The sequence below is a fragment of the Phycodurus eques genome, chromosome 4, assembly GCF_024500275.1.
Source record: "Phycodurus eques isolate BA_2022a chromosome 4, UOR_Pequ_1.1, whole genome shotgun sequence".
Classification (NCBI taxonomy): domain Eukaryota; kingdom Metazoa; phylum Chordata; class Actinopteri; order Syngnathiformes; family Syngnathidae; genus Phycodurus; species Phycodurus eques.
In genome coordinates this window covers 28,161,198-28,177,673 of record NC_084528.1, presented here as the reverse complement: position 1 = coordinate 28,177,673, position 16,476 = coordinate 28,161,198, and the positions used below count along the sequence as shown (strand labels likewise).

The following is a 16,476-nucleotide window of genomic DNA, read 5'->3' as shown; positions in this document are numbered from 1 at the left end:
ATCAGGGGGCATGTATAGTGGTTAGTACATTCCAAAGACATGCATTTTAGGTTCATTGAAGACTCCAAATTGTCCATAGGTCTGATTGTGAGTGTGAATGGTGGTTTGTTGTACAAGTATATATGGCCTTGCAATTGAAAATGGATGTTTTATACCACTGCTTCTCTTCTATATCTCAGCAGCAATCCATCGTGCTTATATAAAGAGCCTAAGATAACTTGAATGCCCTCTCGCCCTTAACTGCACACTATATCATAAAATTGGTCTTGAACCATAAACTACAGCCAGCCTCATTAATAGATAACACACATGCACGTGTGATGATGTAGGCCATCGTGTTGAGCAAGCATCTTGTTGGTGTTTACTTGTACGGACCTTCTGTCTGTGGCAGGGCATCAGCGAAGCCGGCCAACCTTTTTTCTGCCTCTCACAATATCCCCTCAAAGATATTATTAAGTGGGATTTGTGGTTTGACATATGAAGTGGAGGCGGCTATTGTGTGTGGATGTCCCCCAGTTGACTGTGAATGAGTATACAGAGCTGTAGAAATCCTCTTCAGTTTACTCGGACTAAACCATTGTCCGCTCTGCCGTAGCCCATTGACTGTGTTACAAGCTTTCTTTACCTTCTCCTTGCTCAGTGCAGCATTTTCCCATTAAGCTCTTCTAGGGCTAATCGGTAAGTGGGTGGCTTAAGCGGTATCTTAGGCACACCGTACGCTGAGCAACGTGGCTGAAAGCAACTCAAGTGGACTAATGGGAAAAAGTTACAGTTCACGGCTCTTCGCCACAAAACCACCGTACATCTGCCGACGCTCCGCAACAGAAAACGGCGATTGGATTTTGAGGTTCCACATACAATATACTATACTATATTGTGTGTGTGTGTGTTTTTTTTTTTTTTTTTTTTTTTTTTAAATGAACCGCAAAGACACGGGGCAATTGTCAAGGAAGAAGCAAATGGGCATAAAGAGGAAATGGGCTTGAGTAAGGAGAGAGTGTGGATATTTGGAGAGGCTCTTGGCAATGAGCAATCGCCCCCACTCACTGATTGCACCTGTGCAGACTCTATGCACTTTTCTTCCGAGCCACAGTTTGTAAATTATCGTTATACTTAATTATTATTGTAAATAGGGATGTCCCGATCCAATCACGTGATTAAAAATTGGGGTTCGATCATGTAATTTTTCAGCTGATCGATATCGGTTGGAAAAGACATTTTTGACAATTCTGACATTTTAAATGTCACAAAGTGACAAAGTAATCCAGAGGTACAAATACATTGCCAAATGGAGCAGTAATAGCTTTGTTTTATCTTAAACAATATAACTTTTCGGGGTATTTTTAGTACCGGTATAATATAAATGACTTTTTTGTGTGTGTGCATGTCTCTGCCCTCCTTGACCGTGCTGTAAACTCTTTAATGACACCCAAAGTGTAGTTTATTGTTAAACTAAACACGCAACAAAAAGAATTACACACATTGTATATTTGAATACAAGACACAAATTCCCATTGACGGGCTAGCTAGAATTAGCATTACATCACGGGTGGGATTTACCTTCAAGCAACGAATATTTATATACAAACTCTATAGTAACACATACAGACAGCTAGGTGATATAACAATACTCACAGGCATATATTCTTCCTGATCAGTGAAAAACTAGTTAAATTAATGTTTTATCGCAACGTTCTTCTTGTATTTTCTTTTTTTTTTTTTTTTTACTGCAAATGTGTAGCTCCATGCATGCATCGCGCCACACTGCCCCTAAAAGGCCAAGGTGTGCACAACAGGAACAGAAGTCATTTTTCCCCCTGACTGCGTGACATGAAATCAGACTGAAATGTTCCTGTTTTAGGTCAAGTTAGGATTACCAACATTATTTCTATTTGCTAAATATATATTGTTTTTTATTTCTATTTTTTTAATATTATTGTTTTACTTGTTTCTCGTTTATTTTTTGGTTGATCTTTTAAATATTAAAAGTTGAGTTTTGGTAGTTATACAGTATGTATTGGATCGGGACTCGGTATCGGCAGATACTTAAATACAGAGAGAGATACAGAGACTCGCACTTGGGTGCAGAAAAATCGGAACATCCCTTATTGTAAATCAGTACAGTATATTGACTGTATTTGTATGGCTTGGCAGACTGGATCTCGCTTACACTTAAAACTCGGAAATGCGTTGTTATTTTGTGAAAGCTCATTGATTAACTGTTACATCTGCAACCTGATGCATCTGCGATGTTGTGACACCATGCACCAGTGATTCAAATTTTAATCATGGCAAAACAAATCGCCATCAGCCACTTGTTAACATCCATCCATCCATTTTCTTCCGCTTATCCGAGGTCGGGTCATGGGGGCAGTAGCTTTAGCAGGGAACCCCAGACTTTCTTCTCCCCAGCCACTTCCTCCAGCTCTTCCGAGGGGATCCCGAGGCGTTCCCCAGGCCAGCCGAGAGACGTAGTCTCTCCAGCGTGTCCTGAGGCGTCCCCGGGGTCTCCTCCCGGTGGGACGCGCCCAGAACACCTCACCAGAGAGGTGTCTGGGAGGCCTCCGAAACAGATGCCCCAGCCACCTCATCTGGCTCCTCTCGATGTGGAGGAGCAGCGGCTCTACTCTGAGATCCTCCCGGATGACCGAGCTTCTCACCTTATCTCTAAGGGAGAGCCCGGACACCGGAGGAAACTCATTTCGGCCGCTTGTATCCCGAATCCTGTTCTTTCGCTCGTGACCATAGGTGAGGGTAGGAACGTAGATCGACCGGTAACTCGAGAGCTTCCCCTTTCGGCTTAGCTCCTTCTTTACCACAACGGACCGATACAAAGTCCGCATCACTGCAGACGCTGCACCGATCCGCCTGTCGATCTCCCATTCCATTCTTCCCTCACTTGTGAACAAGATACTTGAACTCCTCCACTTGGGGCAGGATCTCATCCCCGACCCGGAGAGGGCACGCCACCCTTGTCCGACTGAGGAGACAGATTTGGAGGTGGTGATTCTCATCCCAGCCGCTTCACACTCGGCTGCGAACCACTCCAGTGAGAGTTGGAGATCACGGCTTGATGGAGCGAACAGAACCACATCATCTTCAAAAAGCAGAGATGCAATTCCGAGGACACCAAACCGGACCCCCTCTACACCTCGGCTGCGCCTAGTAATTCTGTCCATAAAAGTTATGAACAGAATCGGTCACTTGTTAACAATAGTTGGCAAATGCCGCACACTTTGTGACAGTTTAATTTCGGCCCTGTCACTCTGTGTGTAACAAGCCTTATGCATACAGCGGGCAGTTGAACCTTGGGTTTTGTAACTAATCTGTTCCAAATCTTATGAAAACTGAAGCAATATTTCCAAGAAGAAATAATGTAAATCCAATTAATCAAAAATATAGCATAATATCAAAAATATTAGCAAAAAATATATATAGTTTAATATACAGAGAACAGTGTGAAATAAAAATTGATAAGTGAACGTTACTTACATCACGTTTACGTTTATTGAAGAGTTTTGATGGTGTAGGGGAGTGGGTGGAAGAGAGTTTGTTTAAGAAAAATAATCAGCCATTTTGCCTTCTTTTTTTAATTCTTTGGTGTTTCATGTCTCCTTTATCGGAGAGCCGGCACTTTCTTGGAATTTCTTTGGTGGCTTATTGAACACTCGCACTCAATAAATATATAACCTTTGAAATGGTTACAGATCAAATGGCAGGGTGAAGCTGATTCGAGGAAACACTCTTTGCGTGGGGCTAGCTAGATTCCATAAAACGAGTCACCGGGTCACTAATGAGTTTGTTACCGACCATTTTCAACCGTACGAAGACAGAGCAGATGTACAAAAAAAAATCGGCGAACGGAAGCCTACAAAAAACTAGGGCACACGAAAATTGAAGTTCCACTGTAAATGTGCATATTTTATTTGTTCAGTTAACAATTAAAGTGCATGTTAGCACCGTATCTGTGTGTATGTGTGTTTTTGTGTATGTTCATTCCAGAGACCTCTTACAGCTCGTAATGTATATGCGCATCCTTGTCAGATTGCTGCCATGTCATCTAATTTAGCTCTTCACTCTTTCAGGATATAATTGGTAATACACTTGAGAGCAATGTACTGTGCAAGTGAGGCAAATAAGCCCTCTAAGAAAATCTTTGGAAAAAGACCGGACTTTTAATACTTTGCAATTTCTGAGTTTTAAAATGATTTAATGACGTTTATTAAAGGCTGAATCCCTTTTGGTCCTCTTGAATTGTGATCTCTTTTGTCTGTCTCTCACAGAAATTAGAATTGTACTCCCCCCCCCCCCCCCCCCCCCCCCCCCCCCCCCCCCCCCCCAATGCCAATCGGTAATTATAGCAAGGGAATTAAGTAGTCAGGTTTTTCAATTTTTAAGGATGTCAGACACTGTCATAACTTTCAAAAACTTACTTGTCACTTTTTTGGCCGACAGATCAGTTACCAGAGCATCGAGTCGTCTGATCCCGGCATCAACGTCCCAGGACCAAGAAGAACTGTATCCAAGCTAAAGAATGAGACCTATCACATGTTCTCCAATCTTCACCCGGGGACAACCTACTTGATCTCTGTGCGAGCCCGTACAGGGAAGGGCTTTGGCCAGACAGCCCTCACTGAAATCACCACAAACATCTCTGGTATTGTTTTGCTCAAAGTTCCATCTGTACTGATACGTCGGAGCGGACCATCTGTCCACAAACATCATATGCAGATTTTTTCTGGGACGAAATCAATCACAAGGCATTACCTCTGAAAATGGGCTTGTTCCAGCGTAGCTATAAAAAGCAGACTTATGAACAGCAATGAAGGATAATAAAAATGTTTTGACTTGCCAACTGAGAATGATATTTATAGACAATTAACAAAATCAACATTTCTCTACATATTTAAGTGGAACAAGTCCAGTCATATTTGCTGGAAAAATATGCCTCAAAGGTGACACAAAAACTCAGTTCAAATCATCATTATACCTATATGTGATGGCAGCAAATATTGTGAGACTTGAGATCTGTGCGCATCTTTTTTTGTGAGGAAAAGTGTGACAGTAACCATATCAGGGATACCATAACTTAACAATTGTGACTTACGAAAGTACACTTCACATTTTTACGTTTTATGGTAGGTGTACTTTTGCAGTTTTACATAGTTGAAACCAAAGCATCTACTCATTTCTCCAAATCTTAGGAAACCAGATTCTTGACAATATAACCCTGGGAAATTGTTCGTCTTTGAGCAGTTATGTGAAAGCCAATGGCTGTACTTTGTGCCATCACTGTTTATCATCACAGCACGCATGTACACGTCCAGGCTCTACCCACTGTGCACTATAATTAAGATTTTCTTTTGACCATTCTATCTTTCATTTTGTACCAAAAGTGATACTCCCAGATTGTGGAAGCTGTTTTCCATAGCCTTTCTAAGCAAAGTGTCAGGCTGCCCTCTTGTTGTCCTTGTGACATTAATTCACTTAATGAAAAACATCAATAAGAAGACTGCTGAATATTATATACAGTATAAAGAAGTATGTTGTGTGTGTTCTTGGGAGCAAATTGCCACATCTGAGAGTCTTAGCGCTTATTAATGCTGATGGAAATCCATCTTTTGCTCTTTGTCTCTCTTTTTAATGGGGCATTTGTGCTTATTTAGGGATTGGATTGCACCTCTTAGGTACATAGTGGGAAGCAACCAGTGTCTTGCTCACACTACCTAAATCTCTCTTCTGAGAGGTCGTTTTGTTTCATTATAGATTTAAGGCACAATCCCTGCCTACTGATTGTATTTCATATAGAACTGTGGCAAAAAGGCCAGTCTGTAGAAAGAGCCCAAAAGTCTTTGCAGATCCTCCTCACCTCCCTCTGCTGGCTCACAGTGAATAACATTCACTTAAAGTGAGTCCCGTCGCTCTGAAATCGGTGTTTACAGCTTGCAAACACTGAACACCTTCATCTATATGACTCTCGGCATCTTCAAGCTATAGCCACCGCTGTGATCCACACGCGTATACATTCAGGCATGAGTACCTTTACTTCAAGCTCAGTCTACCTGGCAAGACATCAGCGTCGGTCCCTCTTGCAAAGGAAATGTATGGCCAGCCACTGCCCCCCCCTTTTTTTTTAATGCCCAAACCTAATATATTACAGTACTGGATGCTGTGGTATTAGCCAACCATTTTTCATATTGTAGTCATTTATTCTACATTAATAGTTTTCTCTCTCTTCCCTTGCTAATTGGGTGGTGATATTAAAGTGAAATGTTCTGCCACAACTCCATAGAGGAGCATGACTTAAGCCAAATCCTGTTAAATGAAAAGCCCAATCAATTTAGCCTCAATACCATGACTTTTAATTGGACCTGTAGCCAGGAAAACTTAATGAGGAGTTCAAACAAAATGCTAAATATGAGGATATGGACATTTAGTATATTAGCTCTGCTAGGCTTTTTTAGGCACTCTGGTGTGCCTCCAGAGTGCCTCCAGACCGAATGTATTATTGGGGTAATGACTAAAGAAATGCTATACCTTAGAACAGTAGTGCCAAACTCCTTTTTGTCGCAGGCCACATCGTAGTTATGGTTTCTCTTGGAGGGCCTGTTATGGCTGTGAACCCATATGAATGTATGATTGCGTCATATAATTACATATGCACAAATCGATGGATAACTACTTTCAAAATCAGAAGCCAGTAAAAACTGTTTTTTCGACTACAGTATTGTGTATTTTAGAAAGAGGATCGGTCACAAACAAAATGCTTGCAATAGCTCAATATTTTTAAAGGTGAAGACAATTTGCAATTTTGGTATTTAAGCAAGAAACACAAATTGGATGCACATAATTTGGTTTCACGGGCCACATAAAATTATGTGGCGGGCCAAATCTGCCCCCCGAGGCCACCAGTTTGACACCTGTGCCTTAGAATATCTCACTCTGAATTTGAACGCAAACAATTTTAGGAAACTGGTCGATCTCAGATTCTCATGATGGACAGTGAATTAATCCATTGTAGAGTCAAACCGTTGGCGTCATAATAATTTTATTAACTCTACAAGCTGCACATTGTTCCATCCATCCATCCATTATCTGAGCCACTTATCCTCACATACTTTTCTTATATTATTGATGTTGAGATTCATTGTAACCATTCAATGTTATACTGTGTAGCCTGGACCCTTTACTACGTCGCATTGGGTTCCATTGCCAATTCTATGATAGTCATCACACTGGTGTTGGTAGCAAAAGCCTTCATTTAACTTTGTTTTGCTGCTCACTGAGCTAAAGTCTTGCAAGTAATTCACTTCAGGGGCGTTTGAGTCTAGAGGTTCCACTGTACTGGTTCAAAGGTCAAGGCATTGCATATACTGTACATGTATGGCCATGGACAGTACTGTAGAAAGGTTAGCCCCAAAGACCTTTATACCTTTAGATTTGTTTTCTTAGCAAGTCTACAATGACAATATTAACTAGAGTGACTAATAGCTATAATAACTAGAGCAAAGCCCATCATTGGTGGAGCATTGTTTTTGTGTGTTATTGGTTTATTAGTTAGCAGGTTACTTCCTGATTGATGGATGATGGGTGGTCCCATCAGGATTCATTAAGCTCAGGTGTTCTTCCTTGTCCCATGCACCATTCCCAAAATAAAGCTTTGCTTTTTTTGTATAATGTAGCTAACTGTATGCCCCCTACTGTTTTACTAGAGAAAAAGGGGAATTAAAACAGCAAAGCTAGTCATGGTCTAAGACTGTTGAACTGTACTACAGTGGGTCATATGTCATGTAACTAAGTAATGTGTTCACAGCGCCGACATTCGATTATGGAGATATACCTTCCCCCTTGAGTGAGACTGAGAATACAATAACTGTAGTGCTGCGCCCCGCCCAAGGGAGAGGAGCACCTGTCAGGTGAGGAAACCATTTCAAATTGTAGGATGAAATCTTGTTCCGTCGCAGTAATAGCATGATAAATGTTACGTCCCTGTCTATTTGTGTCCAGCACATACCAGGTGGTGGTAGAGGAGGAGACTGTGAAAAAAGTGAAGCGGGAGCTGGGGCTTCAAGAGTGTTTCCCTCTGCCGATGTCCCATGGCGAGGCCATGGCCCGGGGCACCCCGCACTACTATACTGCTGAGCTTCCACCCAGCAGCCTGCCAGAGGCCAGTCCCTTCACTGTGGGAGACAACCATACGTACAACGGCTACTGGAACACACCTTTGGACCCACGCAAAAGCTACCTTGTCTACTTCCAGGCTATGAGCAACTTCAGAGGGGTGAGTGATTGTCGACTCCCAACAGTTGTGCAGTTCGTCTGGCATCACTTTGTTCAGCTGTAGGCTTCAGTAAACACAGGGAATTGCAGCTAAAATTGAGCAACGTTAATGATTATCTGTTTGCGCTAATGCTGTGCTATAACAGCTGGCATTGTCTGGGCTCACAACCCTTGAAAAGAGTATTTATGCTGTGATAAGGGTTGGTAGATGGCACCATTTTGAGCTGGCGGTCTAACTACTCGGATATGATAGACGTTTATTTCCCACCACTTTGATTCTCTGCAAACAAAACAGTCCAGAAATGGGGTTTGTGCTTGCATGCATTACTCTTGGCTAGCAAAGTTGCAATTAACAGAAATTGCTGTGAGTCAACAATATACTCGTCATCGTCTGGCTTTTATTTGACATGCCTGCCTTGCTCCTATTTGTTTTGTCACTTGACCAAATGTTCACCACTCAACCATTTCATATTTGTACTTAATTTATCTTTTCTTTGCAAGTTGTGTATTTAGCTGTTGTGTGTAGAATCAGCTAACATGGTTTTAGAAGTTCTTGGTTGATAGGCACAGTGTTGAGTTTCCATGGCCATCAATGATCCCACCACCACCTCTGGTACTCTTACTGTACAATACCCAGAGGGCATTACCTTTCCAAATTCGATTACACCAAAAGCCGCCACCTGGACGAAGCAATTACTTAGTGATAATTGGGCCTCGGTGCAGATGATCAGAGGTAGAGCACTTCTGCTTCAATATTTGCCATGCATGGTTTCTATCATTTCCCCCATTAGCTCTTTGTAAGGGAATGACGTCTCAGTTTGCAATGCTTTTCTTACAATGCTCATATATAGTGGTTAAGCATGTGATGACACTTAGCGGTAGGCTCTGTCTTTACTCTGTACTTTCGTGTGTCATTTAGTGATTGCATTTCATGTCTCCATTGCTTTCTTCAAATGTTTGGTCACTTAGCAGGATGATATTCCTCTGTCAATGGACAGACTTGTTCACAACCCTGCAAGATGCAGTCACAAAACTTCACCAGGGTTCAGTATAAGATTAAGGTTAAATACTGGCTGCGGCATAAGCAAGCTCCCCCCATTCACCGTTCACCTGCCTGACTGACATTTGTGGCCACTGGAAGATGTTTTGAATCAAACTGTAGTTCGTTTCCCTCCCATGGTGCAGTTTGTTTGGTCAGGTGTGAATAAAAATAATTGAAATGGAGGATTGAACAATCCAGGATATCTGAAACAGCTCCAAGACAACTCTTGGTTCGGTTGAGGCGAGAAAGCAATCTAACCTCGATCCATGGTGATGTAACTACAGGTACTGTGTTAACAAATGAGACTGTTGATTTACGGAACACATCTTCTTTTCACCGTCTTGTCACTGTTGCCCAGTAGATTATTAGAATACAATCATATTTCTGGGACAAACGTTTTTGTTTATATTCTGATCCACAACAATAAACCAATAAAGGCAGAGAGAGCGATGGTTGGTTATTCAATTAAATTTAATTTAATACCCTTATTTAAAAAAAAAAAAAAACAACAACAACAACTTAGCAAACAGTAAAAGACAAAATAGTTCTTCGTATTATTAAAATGGTACATGGTAACAATTGTGTGTGGCTTGACTTGAACGTGGTGAGTGGTTATTATGAACGTGGTGAGTGGTTATTATGAGACCATCCATCCATCCATCCATTTTCTGATCCGCTTATCCTCACTAGGGTCGCGGGCGTGCTGGAGCCTATCCCAGCTGTCATCGGGAAGGAGGACAGGACACCCTGAACTGGTCGCCAGCCAATCGCAGGGCACATACAAACAGATAACCATTCGCACTCACAGTCACACCTACGGGCAATTTAGAGTCTCCAATGTATGCATGTTTTTGGGATGTGGGAGGAAACCGGAGTGCCCGGAGAAAACCCACGCAGGCACGGGGAGAACACGCTAACTCCACACAGTCGGGCCGGGGATTGAACCCGGGTCCTCAGAACTGTGAGGCTGACGCTCTAACCAGTCGGCCACCGTGCCGCCTATTATGTGACCAGTTTAATAACATCTCATATACGGTGGCATGTTGCCATTCAAGACTTTGTATTTGAAAATGAGCCAGTCCATATCTTGTCATACAGATAAAGGCGCCCATCCCACTGATTCTGATATTGGACACATTAATGGAGTTGTCGCCAGTGTTGATTCTAAGAACAGCGTGACGATTACTGTAGTAATGTGTGACACAAGTGTGAAGTTGAGACCAAAATTGGAGGCCGCTCCATGAGTGTGATGTCATCACTATATGGTCTGAAGCTTTTGTTCTGTCCTTTTCCTATGGAGATCCATGTATTATAAAGTTCCATGAACAGAGGTGGGTGGCTCATCCATTACCACAACCCAATGGAGAAACATAGTGGAGGAGTGCAGTGTGAGCATTTCATATAACTAGTGTGCTAAGCGTGGGTTTAAATAGGGTTTACTGGCGGATGGGATTAGGTTTTGTTTAGTCTGGCAGTGGTCCAGACTCCATGAGCCACAATGAGAGCAACACAGTTCCCCATCACACAGAAGGCAGAGTCCTCCTATTTTGCAAATTGTTTCTGTCATCCATTAGATTCCACGGTTGTACTTGCTATTGAAATTGAAATATTAGAACACAAATGAGAATTGAAATCACTCCACCAGCACTTGTCCTATTGGAGGCGCTTTCTGACATCACCGTCGCCAGGACATTTTTCTATCTCTATTTTCTGTTCGAGGGCGCGTTGCGTCACCCACCCTCTTACACTTGCTGCGCCGCGACACGACATTCCCTGGTCCCGCCCCTTGAGGTGGGTTCCGTGCCTAGATGATATTGAATGGGTGGTGTAAAACCCTGCTGGTACCTCATTACTACATCATTGTCACATTTGAGTATACGTAACTAGAAATGACCAAAATAAACCAGCATGCCAACGCTAGCTGGGCTTTGACGCTGCAGTATTGTATTCCACGAAGCTGCAACAATACGTTTCCTTGCTGTTTTTAAAGTCTCCTTTAATGAATTGTCTATATAATAAAGAGCCACACCAAGTTCTCACCCAATTCCTACTGTTACATTCAATATGCCTTGCTTTTCAGTTTCCTGTAGTACTATATACTAGAAAACTGTAAGATGCAAAAAAAAAAAAAAAGATAGTTTAAATGCTTGTAGCTGTTGTCATTAAAACATTGCCACATCAATATATGAACACAATCTCACCTTTGATTTTCTTCAGAAAAATATTCCATCCATTCCATATTACAAATCAAGTTGTGTTTGTGCTGAGAAAATTAATAGCTCACCTGCACCCCCCCCCCCCCCCCCCCAAAAAAAATTATTTGAATTAAGTTTCACTCCATTAATCGACAGTGCTGCTATCTAGTGAGATAAAAACAAGAGGCCGCATAATTAAAATGAAATTTCATTTTTGGCTTGGGTGTGTGTGTGTGTGTGCGCATCCTCGCAGCAATCACAGAGGTAATTTTGTACTAAACTGTACCTGCTCTTACAGGAAGTAATCACATATTGTTGGATAAGAAACTTTTCCTGCGTGCAATGCGCTTGGGAATGAAAGACTTACCTCTTGCAAGTTTGAAATCACAATGAGATGAAAATATCATCTGGATTAGACCACAAGAGAAAATCTATAAAGTATTGCGAATAAAGGTTTCCTCCCTCAGTCATATTGACTAGCTCATTAATCGAGGTTCTGATGGGTTTGTGTCAGTCTTGACAGAGGGGCAAAATTACACCCTCTACTCTGCAACAGTGGCAGCAGTGTGAGTAGTTTGAACAGTATGGGGCCTCATAATATTTAGCGTTTAGTTTTGCTAATTATCTAGAGAGGGACTGCCAAGCTTGTGTAATTGCTTTGATTGATCTGTCGAAAGAGGCACTTCAAAGTCTGTAGATACAAAACTGCAACTTTGCTTGCATTTGCGGCATCTCAAGATGGCAAAGACGCGCGCGCCCGAACACACACACACACACTCATACATATATATGCACACGCACTAATGCGTGCTGTGGACCCTGTGTTGGCATTCAGGCAGTGTGTTTGAATTTACCAGGACCCACCTGCCCCTGCGGCATGACTGGCACTGTGCACAATTAAATGAATGTGCCAAGTGTGAGCTTGCATGCCAAGCTTGCCTATTAACTCTTCTGCGAAGCTGACCCGCAATCAAATACATGCCTATGTCAGAGAATAAACTCCTGTCTCGTAAATTTATATCTTCTGTCTATCTATCTATATACCATATTGTATGAACGGGGAGTTTTCAGGCCTATGCCGATTCCGATATTCGATTCTGATATTTGTCAGAAAAAAAATCCTGATAACCAATTAATAATAATAATAATATATATATATATATATATATATATATATATATATATATACATCTCCGGGCACTCCGATTTCCTCCCACATCCCAAAAACATGCATTAATTGGAGACTCTAAATTGCCCGTAGGCATGACTGTGAGTGCGAATGGTTGTTTGTTTCTATGTGCCCTGCAATTGGCTGACAACCAGTTCAGGGTGTACCCCGCCTCCTGCCCGATGACAGCTGGGATAGGCTCCAGCACGCCCGCGACCCTAGTGAGGAGAAGCGGCTCAGAAAATGGATGGATGGATATATACATACACACACACACACAGTGGGTATGGAAAGTATTCAGGCCCCCTTAAATGTGTCACTCTTTGTTATATTGCAGCCATTTGCTGATTTTAGCAATATATAAATATATATTGGATGATTCTTGGTCCCTTAATGCTTACAACTACAATGTTGTGAATTACAGGTTGAACATTTTACCGTTTTATAGTACTTTGTCATTTAGTATTTGTTTAACTTAAGAGAGAAATTTTCAATTACAAAAAGATGCAAAAAAAAAAAAGGATGAACTAATGGCTTTATCTTTCCATTGAGACCATAGATGTATGCAGTATATAAGCAGTACAGTACTGTATATGAGTGAAGTGACTGGCAAAACATTATTTATGCATGCTGCCCTTTAATTGTTCAATCACATTTCCTCTACTCCATTGTTTCCTTTTCCATGAAGCGATGACTCTTTGAACCAAAATAAAAACCAGAGACACGCTGGCGGTGTTCGTGCACGATCACATTAGAATCATGTCATTTCAGGAAAGATGCGTATTGCATTGGATGGAGTCTGAGGACGCCATACTGCCTGACTCTGACACTTAACAGCATTTACTGTTTTATAAGAAATTAAGAATATATTGGCATTTAATCAGTAAAATGCCAGGTGAATATGATTATTTTGAAAGGGGCTAGAATATGCCGATAAAATCAGCTGACTGATGGCTCGGTCAGGTCTTAGTTTTTACAGGATACTTACTTCCTGGATGGATGGATGGATGATGGATGGACTTACTTCCTGTAATGCCTAAGCATGTGTTAAAGGAGCGCCACAGTTGTCGGTGCATTTTTCAGCCGTTAATTGCTGATCGTGAGAACAGTAAAACGCACTCCTACAGGAGCTGCTGTTGGCCGCAACTCACGCCTAGAAACTCACACACAGACTCGCCAAGGTCACACACTACCCCACCAGGCTCCGCCTCTTAAAGGCACATGCATGTACACAGACACTCGGATACGTAAGGTAATTTACATACATTTTGTGCTTGCAATTTTTTTTTAGCTCAAATGTTTTTACAATTTGTTCAAAAGTGTTGTTTTAATAAATGTAAATGTGTGTACAGAGTGCGCAAGGGTTAAAACTACAAAAAAAAAAAAGGATATGGTCTCTCGAGATCACAAATTTAGTTGGTTCTGGAACCTATCCCCTGTGATAAAATGGGCTCAGTTTACCACGAAAATACTATTTTTAGATATTCTTATAATCTGTAAATAATCCAATAAAAAAAGACAACAATATCAAAAAAACAAAATTATAAAACACTACGCTGGTTACTTCAGTAAGCACCAATACTTGCTGCTTTAATGTAAGCGGCTCACAGCATTGCGCAGCTTCCTTGCAAAAGGGAAAACGTTGGTTTCATCAGAATGTAACACCTTTTTTTCCCCACCCACAGGCTCTTGGAAGACCCAATGACAGTCAAGTGATTGTTAAACATTTGTATATTTATTTATTTATGTATTTTTTATGTGAGGCTGGTATTGTTGTAAAGGCCAACGATATTGTAGTAGATAACCTGAGTAACTTGAAATAAATTGTGCTGGTAAATTGTGCTGGTTAATGGAAATAACAGTTCACATTGGCTGCATGTATTTTAAGGGCAGTTTGAAATGGATTTTCAGTTAAAATGAGCAATTTAGTTAGTTTGCTCGTTTAAGAATGTGCTCATTTGCATAAGTGTTCCACAATGCCCAGATTGGCACATGTAACTTTTCATTTGATAATGCATCTTTTCCAAGGTGGCAGGATGAAATTGGATTAGAGTGTTGAATTTCATTAGTGTTGTTTGACAAAGGTCCTTTTTATAACTCCAAGATGTCATCAGCTTGAATTTGAAAAGAATTAATTCCTTTTTATAGTGGCGCATTGGTTTGGAACTCTCCCCCAATCATCTTCCGCATCCCACTCTTCCCATTTTTAATGCTAATCTTTTTTCATTTGGCAAAAAATCTCTTATCTGTGTCTTTAATACACTACCGCCGCTCTCAGATGTGCAAAGATTTTAGAGCTTCATGTTAATAGAACTCTCATATCTAAGGTAATTTGTCCTTTTTGTCAGAAGACATTTTCAGCTGCACTTAATTTGCAAAGAAAAACATATTTTAAGAGCAACGTTATCGAGCCCACTCAAAGTTAGTAACTTTAGATATTAACATGCGTCTTTGTTTGTGTTCCTTTGCTGCAAAATAACACTCCTTTTCTTCTTTTGTAGGAATCAAGAATAAACTGCATCCGCATAGCTCGCAAAGGTAATTTGAAATGAACGGTGTCACCTTGAGTGCACTCTACATCGCAATCTTTTGACACTTTCTCCTATTTTCTTTGTTAGAATTGACATCCCATAACATGGTTCACAGAGGCCATGGTGTACTGTTATTGTTCTCGAGTGCAAAATTGGGAATGTGGACAAATGTTCTCCAACAGCCCTGCTTGTTTGGCTGTGGTTTTCAGCGAAAAGGGCACCAGGCAGGGAGGGATTAGAGGTCAGGCTTTCATCGTGTTTGTTTGCAAGTGGCCGCTGGGACGAGTATATCAAAGGAAACCTCTTTGCTCTCATCAGTGCTCCACTAGATGGGCTACATCTGAGGAGCTCTGACCTCAGCAGGCACCAAAGGTCCTCTGCATCAAAACTTCCACATAGAGCCACCGTGGCCTTAGTATGAGAAAGCCCCCCCGCCCGACACACACACACACTCCTGCATCTTGGATTTTGGATCGGCGAGGACATGAAAAGGGCAAGGAAATTGACACTAAATTATCTTGGCAGAAGAACTCCCCCCTTCCCCTCCTCATGTACTACACTGTCAGATCTCAGTGAATACAAGTCATAAGTTTGTAAAATCACTCCACCATAGCAGTAAACAGGTCTTTCAGAAATTGACCAGGAAACTTGTTTTCGACGGACAGGCAGAAGGCAAGGCCACTGCATCACTCGATCAGCCACTGATTACTTTTGCATTTAAAACAGAAATTCAGCCAATGGTAAAATATAAGCTTTAGGGAAAAAATATAATGGAACTAAAAAAATGAAAACAAATGTAAATGGAAGCCCAAAATATAGAGAAAAGCTTGTGGAATTTGAAGTTAATTGAGGACAGACTTCTGCCAAGGTTGAACAAAAGTGGGGGGAAATTGTGAGTCTTTTCTTTGTTTGTCTGTCTTTGTAAACAATCACCTTCCTGGTTCTCAGAGGACAAAGAATTTTGGGATATGGTTGGCCATGATTGATAGTAGCCAACAAAAACACAAAAAGAAGCATGCATTTGAGGGAGAATTTGAAATGTGTAGCCTCCAAAGAATACCGCCATCTAATCATCATTCCAAAGTTTCACTGAAATCCTTTTTTGTAGTTTTAGCCAAACCTACCAACAAAAAGAGTCAAAACAGTACCTTTCATTTTTTAAAAACAACAACATTCATTTAATTGAAAGAAAATCAATCCAAGGTGTTATTTTCCATGTGCGACAGGTCAAAGATTTCTAATGTTATCTCTGTGATGGTT

At 41.2% G+C, this 16,476-nt stretch overlaps 1 protein-coding gene across 2 annotated transcripts in view; it reads left to right on the top strand.

Moving 5' to 3' along the window:
* The window catches only part of ptprub (protein tyrosine phosphatase receptor type Ub), a 184,343-nt gene that overhangs the window by 125,916 nt on the left and 41,951 nt on the right, over nt 1-16,476 (top strand). For both annotated transcript variants that reach the window (XM_061675010.1, XM_061675011.1), the window contains exons 10-13: nt 4,456-4,657; nt 7,814-7,916; nt 8,008-8,281; nt 15,187-15,223. In XM_061675010.1, coding sequence (XP_061530994.1) covers nt 4,456-4,657; nt 7,814-7,916; nt 8,008-8,281; nt 15,187-15,223 — 616 coding nt within the window. The remainder of the gene's footprint in view (nt 1-4,455; nt 4,658-7,813; nt 7,917-8,007; nt 8,282-15,186; nt 15,224-16,476) is intronic.